The sequence below is a fragment of the Phoxinus phoxinus genome (assembly GCF_949152265.1).
Source record: "Phoxinus phoxinus genome assembly, chromosome: 2".
Classification (NCBI taxonomy): domain Eukaryota; kingdom Metazoa; phylum Chordata; class Actinopteri; order Cypriniformes; family Leuciscidae; genus Phoxinus; species Phoxinus phoxinus.
Genome location: NC_136877.1, coordinates 38,103,053 through 38,113,704, shown reverse-complemented (window position 1 = coordinate 38,113,704; position 10,652 = coordinate 38,103,053). Strand labels below are relative to the sequence as shown.

The following is a 10,652-nucleotide window of genomic DNA, read 5'->3' as shown; positions in this document are numbered from 1 at the left end:
GAGTCTGGAAAAGTATGGAATTTTGAAATATGTTGAAACCCTGTAAAAAGGACATTGAGATTAAATGGGTTTGCTCAACATGGCAAGTGTGGCCATTGTTACAACAGGACAGCAAGAAGAGAAAGCAGGTCAATTTAGTAGCTTTTGTCTTGTGGACATGAAATTCACTGAATGGCCAGAGATCTAATAACTGCTGTCTTGATAGAGCTAAAATGTTACTATTTTCAGCAATATCTGCATGGCCCAGTACATTTAATAATAAACGTTGGTTAGCTGATTCAATAGATACATCCATAGAATATTATATGCATATTATTAAATTAGATTCGTAACTCTACGTGCAGAGAAAGACCATAGAGGAAAACTGCTTTAGAACAACCCAGTTTAGCTCCAACCCTGATCAAAACCACCTGCCTGATACTTTTGACTTTTGAGTAACCCTGAAGAGCTTGATTAGCTTGTCCAAGTGTGTTTGATTAAGGTTAGAACTGGAAAGTGCATCACAGGGGCAAGAGTTGCCCACTCCTGCTTAAGAAGTTGCAATATGTTGATAAAACATCAAAAATTGCTTGAAAAATGGACAGGGTTAAGAATCTCATTGTCCACTAGAGGTCAGTGTTCCCTCACCATAAGAAATCTGTGCTAATGGTGGCCTATAATTCTTCCAAAAGTGTGAAATGATGAATATATCTCCTGCATTAATAGATGCTGTATAATATAATATATTGAATTAATTAGTTACCTGGTGTACAGTATTTTTTTTAAAAATAAGAAGTGCAAATAGACATATTCGCTTTGTTATTTTTGAAAAATGTTATGGGTGTTTTCAGTCAGCCTTTCATAACCGGCACCTTTTATATGCTTTAAACATTTAACTTTGTTTAATGAATGGAGTCTGGCTTTTATACAAAAAAGCATTCTCTGTCATTCCAATTATCAGTATAGCAAAGCAGGTGTTTCTGTAAAGCTCTGAATAGCTGTGATAGTCTATTATGAACAGCACCATAACTTGTTTTCAGTTTGATAAATACATGAATTAAGAGCTGACAGAGGTCACATCACTGAGATGAGGTAGTTTTTTTTAGTTGTGAAATGAAATAAAATACACTTTATGGAAAGTGTGGCGTAACTCTTTCACTGTAAAAAGTGATCAAGTTGACTTAACTTAAAAAAAAGTGAGGAAAGTCACTGCCTTAAAGTTATTTAAGTCAAGTTGTCAAGCTCTTGTCAAGTTGACATAACTTAATTTGGTAAATTACTTATGTAGTTTATTCACTTAACAACTTTAAGGCAGTGACCTCACTTTTTTTAAGTTAAATCAACTGATTACTTTTTACAGTGTTATGTAACACTTAAAATCTGGTTTTACCGTAGATGTGTACATAGTGATATTTTGTTGTATTTTGAATCAGCTTTTATTTTTCTAATTTTATTTTTCAAGTTCAAAAGGTCATTTTAGTTTTAATATTTAATAATTTGGATATGTGCTTTTAGCACATTTTTATTTATAAAAAAAAAAATGGCTATGTAGGTTTAAAAAATTTTTTAACTTCAGTTTTAGTTTATTTATTTATTTCCAGTTAATAATTTTAGTGTTGTAAACTTAAACTTGTTTCGTTTCTAATTTTCAACTATTAGGCTATATTTTATTTTATTTCGGCTTTATTTCAATAAACATAAATATCTGTAATAGTTTTATTGTTAGTCATTTCATGTGATGTACTGAAACTGTTTAAAATGCACATGCATTTGCAAATATATTCATTATTAATCACTCAGCCGATTTAATACATGCATTTGAGATCAAAATGCATGTGATTCATGTATGAGGCACATTTTTTCAAAGGTTTAAGAAAACCTCATTAAACAGAGGAAGAAGACGTCTTGAGAGTCGCCCGCTGCAGATCACTTTATTCTGTATGCAGCGATTTAACTGCAGTTGCCTCTGTGTGAACCTCTCCTGTGAGAGAAAAGTAACACTGAGTCACCTTGCAGCATTGTGAGCTGCTGGCAGTGCTGAGGAAACCATCAGCAGTACAATACTGCAGAGCTGCGCAGGACTGCACCCCATCACTGAATGTGTGCGACTGCAAGGGATAAGACAGAGTAGACGGAAGACCTTTTAAGTGGTATTACAGAAAGCCCCTAATTCAAACAAGCCTATTAGCTGAACATGTGCTGTGCTCTTTTTTAGGCATATGGCGTTTCATTCAGGCGGACTGGGGGCACAACATGGAACACGGTCAGGTCCCACGGTGCTGGTACGCCTCTGTAGGGTTACAGTTCTGTCAGTCACATCTAATCCCAAATCAACATGAACTGCTTGTCAGTCAAAGCCAAGGGACTCGGCTGCATAAAAATGCTGACACAATATCAAAGTGCCCTCTGCTGATATCTTTTTTTCTTTTCTTTTTTTCTTGATTTTTACATGAACAAGAGTTTTAGGGGTCTTACGAATGCCAATGTCTTCTTTCGAAATAATCTATTTATGTATTTCAGTAGTGGGAGAAATGCTCGTAGCTGAATGCTTTATTATTAAGATCAGTAAAAGAATTGAAATGATTTGTCAGAAAATAAACAGAATAAACCCACAGCATGCTGCCTTTGTAGCAAATACCAACACTGCAGCCACAAGCATCTTTTTCCATTCTGTATCATCAGTGTCTCTTCTGTTGGATTTTAAGTCATCCTTAGGGGGAAACATTGCATCAAACCAACAAAAGGCTCGCCGACAAAAGCAACTCCAAAGGGATTCTGTGCTAAAATATTTATACGGCTCTGAAGTGTTTGATGTAGATACACAACTGGAGTCAAATGTTCTTGGCGAGAACAGAGAGTAAAACAGCGATACAAGGGAAATTCACGTGTTTCGCGCAAAATTTCCATCAATCACTGCTTTTTATCCCAGCCAATTCAAGATATGGTGACCATAAATTTGCCAAGTAGGATCAACATCCTTGTTGGTCCTGCAACAACATTCATTTTATGGTTTTTATGTAAAAATAGTTATGATGAATTGCAGAGCAACACAAAAAAGGTGAGAAGAAAGAATATGAACACAGTGCCTTGCAAAAGTATTCGTACCCCTTCATTATTTTCACATTTTATGTTGCAGACTTATGCTAAACTGATTTCAAAGACTTTTTCCCACACATCAATCTACACTCCATACACCATAATGACAAAGCAAAAAACTAATTTGTTTGTTCTTTGAAAATGTACTCAAAATAAAAAACTTAAATAATAACATTGCATTAGTATTCGCATCCTTGGACACTTGAAATTTAGCTCAGGACCCTTCCAATTTTGCGTGTTGATGTTACTACACTTTCAGTGGAGTTAACCTGTGGCTAAATCAATTGAATGGGTATGATTTGGAAAGTCACACACCTCTCAATAAAAGGTCTAACAGCTGAAAATGCATATAAGCCATAAGGTCAAAATAACTATTTCTGAGCTCTCTGAGTTCTTTTGACCTCATGGCCTGGTTTTTGCTCTGATATGCATTTTCAACTGTTAGACCTTTTATTGGGGTTCACAGAAGCATCTAGCCTCCATAATCCTTAATGAAAGAAGTTTGGAACAACCAGGACTCTTCCTACTGATTTGGCCTCCTGGCCAAACTGACCAATAGATGGAGAAGTTAGAATGGTGACCAAGTTGAGTCACTCTAGTTGAGCTCCATGATAGATGGAGATGGGAGAAACTTATAGGACAAACATCACTGCATCACTCCACCGATTTGGGCTTTATGGCAGAGTGGCCAGACTCAAGCCTCTCTTAGTGAAGACACATGAAAACCCATTGGAATCAGCAAAAAAGCACCTAAAGGACTCTTTCAGAAACACGATTCTCTGGTCCGGTGAAGCTCAGTTCCAAGCCTCATATGGAGGAAACCAGGCACTGTTCATCACCTGCACAATAGCATCCCAACAGTAAAGTATGGTGGTAGCAGCATCTTGTTGGGGCAGTGATCTTCAGAGGCAGAGACTTGGTGACTCGTCAGGGTAGAGGGAAAGCTCAATGCAGCAAAATATAGAGATAGCCTTAATGAAAACAGAGCATTCAGAACCTCGGACTAAGCAGAAGGTACACATTCTAACAGGACAATGAGCCTAAGCACACAGCTAAAATAATGCAGGAGTGGCTCATGGACAACTCTGTAAATGTCCTTGAATGGCCCAGCGGAAGCTCGAACTTGAACCCAGTCGAACATCTCTGGAAAAACCTGAAAATGGCTGTCCACCAATGGTCTCCATCCAACCTGACAGAGCATGAGAGGATCTGAGAAGAATGGCAGAAAATCACCAAATGCAGATGCGCATAGCTTGTTGCATTATACCCCAGAAGGCTGTAAAGGTGCTACAACTAAATGCTGATAAATAAACACTTGCAATGCAATGTACTTATTTTAGTTTTTCCTTTCTAATAAATTTGCAAAGTTGTCACATATCTGTTTTTTGCTTTGTCATTATGGTTATGGAGTGTAGACTGATGTGAAAAAAGGTAATTTAATATTCTTCTAAGGTATTAATTTTTCTAATTTTTACAAGAATGTTCTACCAGGAAAATACATATTTTTCATTACAACCTCATGTTCATCCATATGATATTTCTATGAGAAATTAAAAAGCACACATCTGAATATGTAGTTTATTGTATTTTAAAATGCAATATATCACTCTACCAGGATGTAAATATTATAAAGACAATGCATTTAAAAATAGGGAACCAAGGTACCAGCAGTTTGCCAGTAATACAGTCCTGTGACATATTAAGCATGACTTTGAGCGGTGCCTCTTATACCAGGATGAAATTTGGATGGCATGAGGAGACAGGACAAGTCCGGCTTGACGCAGAGTAAGCATTATTGTAATGCTGGTTGAGGTGGCTCATTCTCAGTTCAGCCAAAGGCGATCATAGTATAGAGCTAATAGATCGAAACCCTCTCAGCTGTGTCATTTTTATTCACTCTGGTACACACACAAACAAGAAAAAACACCATGACCTTCCATACATTAACTGCTGCCAGCACTGAATGACCTTTAGAGGTGCACTCAGTCCTTTCTCTGCCATACATATAAGGAAGAGCACTTTTTGCAATAAATTACACTCACATGAGATGAAGATTCCAGTCACATCATGATCATAGTATATAAAAAGTTGCTTTGCTTTGCATTAAGCCTATTGCCTCTCAGGGGGCGACACATTCAACTTGAACGGCCAGCTGAATACTTCTTATTTTTAACTGTTAACCCTATTATAAGACACTTTTGCGAGGTGAATAATAAATAAATTAATAACAGGTTTCTGAATTTGTCTGAATAATGACTTTAGTGTAAAAAAAAGAGAGAGAAGCATTTCTTTTGCATTGCTTTTTTGGGGCTTATTTACAGAAAACAGTTATGAATATATGCTTGCTAATGGTTGATCCCATATATAGCACAATATCCAATGACATATCCTCACCTACTGTTTGAGCTGCAGTCAAATAACCAAACAATGTCATTCATTTTAAACACTTTGTTTCTCTTTGCTCCCACACACACACACACGCACGCACGCACGCATGCATGCATACACACACAAAGTATTTTACAGTATAAGGTCAATTGTCAACTGTCAGCCAAGAAAGACTGTTTGGCTATAAATAGCCTATAGTGGAAGGATAATCAGCTGTTGTTGCAGTTGGATTGTTTCTTTTGTTGTGACTCTGCCCTGCCTTAGTAGTGAGAAGTTTGAGCGGGTGTGTTCCTGTAGTTATCATCAAGTATGGGAGAGTAGGTATGAGTTTCGTGACTAGATTTCTCATACTATGAGACGTATTGCACATTTGCTTTCATGAGGAAGTCCTTGTCCAAATATTAGCTCAAGCTCATGTGTCCATTTACCAGCATATGTTTTGGAGAGTTGGTTAATATTAAGTCAGATAACCAGTTTAACTTCATAATGCAATCAGATTACTTTTGATGTAACAAGTAACACATTACAAGTAGCATGGATTACATAATCAGATTGCTTTTGGTGAAACGAGTAAAGTTATGCATTACAAGTAACATACTTTTTCGTAATCGCATTACTTTTTTGATGTAACTGCAAATTACATTCTATTAACACAAATATTTTTTTACAGACAAAAAATGACTGGAGATGAAGTATTTTCAAGTAGCAACAGCCATTGAAATATAACTAGTGATGCATGATGTCCAATTTAGTATCATAATTTCCTCCCAATCTAAAATCAATACTGCAATGAAAATACTCTTTAGATGTTACTTGATGCTAGAGGTTGATGTGTAACTATGCCATTACAAACACATAGATGCAACAAAATTATTTTTGCATAGCCTATATATTTTTTAATTGAAAAAACGTAATATCTTAACTTGAAGGGAAACAGTCAGTGTAGATACTGGTATTTAGTGGACTCTTTAATATAGGCTAGCCAACTATCACTGAACATCAACGAACTATCTAACACACACCTGGTAATCAAAGTAGGCCTATGTGATGATAGCCTGCCATCTGGCGCTTTGGAGAATAGCGCGCGCAGGTAGAGAGCCTCGAACAGCTAGGCCTAAACAAAGCAACGTTGCGTTTAGTCAGCAAGGAGAACTTTCTCAGAATGTTTAGAATTTAAGAAAAAAGTTTGAATCAGCAAGATAGGGTTTCTCAGTTAGATATTTTGGCTGGGAATCATAACCACGTTAGGCTTTGGTTAACCTGACTAAAATAATCACTTAATATTGTCATTTAAATCATTCACTGTTCGCCTAGAGTAGCCTACACCCTTGTTACCGAAACGCTCAAATCTCTGTTGTCATGAGCACAACACAATTGTAACTCAATCTGGCTTTAATACAAATCTGACAAGTTGAACAATTACCCAACTGTTTCAGAATGCGCGTGTGATTTGCGGGAATGTTAATCTGTTCAGGTTTCAAAGTGTAACTCGGATCTGTGTGAGTAGGCTGAAGCATTACAGCATTGGGTTTGCTGTAATAAAAGGTAGAATTTCGAGAGCGACATCTGCACTCACAGCATCAACATCCCGCCCAAATAGCGATGCCCTCATTCTTTTCTGTCGGCTTATAACTGGGACAAAAGACTTTCTCCAAGTTTGGCCTGCCCCTTTAAACAGCAGTGCAGCCCTAGTGGTGATTATCGGACTGTCCGATTCCCTGGAAACTCTGCGGCGCAGCTCTCACTTTAAACCGGGATCATGGCGGCTCCGCTCGGGCGGGACACACTACCTGATCACTGGTCCTACGGAGTGTGCAGGGATGGCAGGGTTTTTTTCATCAAGTAAGCAGCATACTAGGGGTTTAATCACAGTCGTTGCGTTGTACTGTGGTTCTGGTAAATCTGCACATTTTCCAATGGGTCTCGTAACAGGTGTTTCTGTTTTCCAGCGACAAAACTCGCGGGACTACTTGGCTCCATCCCCGCACTGGTGAACCTGTCAACTCGGGACACATGATACGATCAGGTACAGTAATAAGCAATGCTTTCTAGACTAAACTTTGAATCTTTAGACGGATACTGCAAGTAGAGTGTGTTTAAAGTAAGCTGTGGAAACACGTCCTTTGAATAATTGATGGAGGGCTACTTTCTGTTTCATTAAAAACTTAATGGAGTTTTGTACAAATATTTCTCCCATTAGATTTACCGCGGGGATGGGAAGAGGGCTTCACCGAGGAAGGCGCCAGCTACTTTATAAAGTAAGCGATAGTACATATCTGTTTTTGTCCTTGTGAGACCGTGAGGATGCGAGTGCAACTGCAAAGCCCTCCCCAACGAGCGCTCACTCACTCCCGCCTCTCGCAGTGATCAGTGTCCGCTGTCTGCTCGAGCCTCCATGAGTCAAGAAAAGACAGATATGAATCCAGTCGGGGATTGATTGAATGTTTGAATATTTATTGCCGAATTGCTCTTAGATTGTGGGAATGAAATCCAACAACTGATTTCTATCAGTCTGTTTATCCATTGGTTTGTCCAGTTATCACTGTTAATAGGCTACAGTGATCAATCTGATTCCCATCCATCCATCCGTTTTCTGTCTGCCTGTATGTCTGTCTATCTGCCTGTCTGTCTATTCGTTCATAGTAATCAGTCAATCTATCCATTTGTCAACATCCATTCTCCACCATGTTCAGGTGAGGAGACTCATGGGCAGCAGAAGTGAGATGAAGTGGACTTTGGCAGGGAGAGAAGTACAGCTAAGTGAGCTGCCTGGAAACATTAGCTGCTAAGACAGTGCTTCTCAAACCTGTCCCGAGGACCCCCACCATTGCACATTCTGGGGCTGAATCTGAAATCGCCCCCTAAACCCTCATTCACTATTCCCTACATAGTCCACTAATACTGTTCACTTGAAGGAGTGAATGAAAACGAGTTTGCGAATTCGGACAGCTGTTGAGCGTACATAGATTGTACACTCGTTATTGCGGTGCAATGTGGGATAGAATAAGTGAACTCAATAACGTCCACTATGGTTTCGGACACCACTACAAATGGCTGTCCCCTCAAATAACTTCCTTTTTGAGGGTATATGGGGCGTTTTTGGATTCAGCCTGAATGTCTCCCTCAGTCTGACTGTACTAATGAGCTGATGAGTTGAATCGGGTGTGTTAGATGAGGGAGACATACAAAATGTGCAGTGGTTGGGGTCCTCAGGACAGGTTTGAGAAGTTCTGTGCTGAGTATTGGAGTATTTCTGCAGGGGCTGTGGTCAGTGCTGCTGTATAGAACGTCAGGCTATATCGTCTGAATATGACGGGATTTGTGGCTTGGCTTAGCCTGTCAATGACAACGATTTTTTGTTTATGTAGATATTGATATAGTATAAAAATTTGTTTTTTGACATGTCATCCTCTTCAGTTGTGATTTACATTTCAAACAAAGTTGTTCTAGATGTTATTGTGAATTGGTAGCATGAACAGTACAGAAATAAAAGCAAATCTAAGATATCATCTCTGCAATAAGATGTCATAAGCGTTGCAGTAGTTCCCTAAATAATGTTTCCCAAGGTAATTCTGTACAAATGTATTAAATACGTTTGTATTAATGAGCCAGCTCATGCTGTGAAAGATGGATTCCCTTGGAACCAGTAGATGCTATTTTCAGGTTTTGAGTGTATTAATGTTGGAATTATCAGGAATGTTTCAGTATTACATTATTAAAACATTCCATTTTTTTTACCTTTGTATAGTTTGGTAAAATTTCAGATTGATATCAGCACTGCATTTTTCTGTTATAGCGTTACCGGTCTATAGTTTTCTTGGATGACATTAAATTACAAGTGACAATGGGAAGGATATCTGATTGTGTTTGATCTAAGCTATACGATGACATAGAGAATCATGCATTTCTGATTATAGGGCCCTCACTACTGTTTACAGTCACCCATGCAGCCCATTACCTCTCTCTGTGCCCATTTAAAGCTGGAAATAAAGGGCCTTGCCCAGCAGGACTGGATGAGGTTTTCTCATTAAAATTCTCCTCATGTACGGCAATGTGCAGGACCTTAACCCTCCCCGTTTAGCGGATGTTGTACTCTGTCTGTACGCGCATGTGCCCATATGCTCGTGGAATGACAGAGATGTATGGCGAGATCATGCAGCCAATTCATGGTGGCTTGGCTTTCCAAAGTCACTTTACCCATTCGGCTCCACTAATGTGTGAAACCGCAACCAGACCACCATCATCATAGCCAAAGTATCTAGTTATTCATAGTCATTCATAGTCATTCAACGTCTTTTACTGTTCCATGTGACACATAAGAAAGTTTTTTTTTCTTTTTCTGCTGACAGATAATTAGTTTGTTTAAACTGCTTGTTTAATTGAATTGAGAAATCAACCCGACAGCAGGCAGTAAACAACGATGTGATTGCATTTTATGCCGCACATTACCAAACCAATTGGGGCAGCAGAAGCAAACGAGAGGCAATGTGAAGCTACTAGATAAGATTTTCCCCATCACGGATTCGTGTCTGAATTGTGTGGAGTCCATCTTTGCTGCCTTCTACACAATTGCCATGCAATGATTTGCTGCAGGATTGCAGTGAAAAGAATGTTTACTTGTGGCTTATTTTCAATATTAGCTTAGGAGAGTCCTTGAACACATTCACCAGAGTATATGAAGTGCATGATCCTACAGTGACCTAATGCGTCTTGTGGTAACTCAGTTTCTTTATTGAAATTGTATGTTTGTGATGTGACCTTCCTCTGTATTACTCATTAGTTGTTTTATTCAACATAAGTCTCATATGGATCGTACACAGATGCCAAGATATCATGCAGTCTCTGCATCTGAGAAATCTACTAATGAGAATACATGACAATCACCCAGTTATTTTGATGTGCCACCAACGTAGCAATCCAGAATGCATTAGTGTCTTGCACTCTTCTTTGCATCTAAAAAGCACCACTTTCCCATAAAGCTGTTTATTTGTTAGTTCAATGCTCCACTGGTGTCTGACCAGAAAAAACGCATCCCGACAACGCATGCTGTAGTGAGGGGGGTGTTTTAAAGGTCAAAGAAAATGATTTTAGAAATGTGTTATTGCTGACAGTTTTATTGTGGGCCATGTGAAGGGACTCATTGTGCTGCATCTGGGCACAGTCAAATACTGAACAGTGCAGCTCAGAGG

General features: G+C 38.6%; 1 protein-coding gene across 15 annotated transcripts in view; it reads left to right on the top strand.

The window, feature by feature from the left end:
* Positions 1-6,535: 6,535 nt before the first annotated feature.
* plekha7b (pleckstrin homology domain containing, family A member 7b) overlaps positions 6,536-10,652 on the top strand; it is a 104,398-nt gene continuing 100,281 nt past the window's right edge. For all 15 annotated transcript variants that reach the window (XR_013795854.1, XM_079597061.1, XM_079597065.1 and 12 more), the window contains exons 1-3: positions 6,536-7,305; positions 7,413-7,489; positions 7,664-7,721. Coding sequence is in view for 14 of the 15 variants with exons in the window: in XM_079597061.1 (XP_079453187.1) it covers positions 7,223-7,305; positions 7,413-7,489; positions 7,664-7,721 (218 nt within the window). In the remaining variant the exon portion in view is untranslated. The remainder of the gene's footprint in view (positions 7,306-7,412; positions 7,490-7,663; positions 7,722-10,652) is intronic.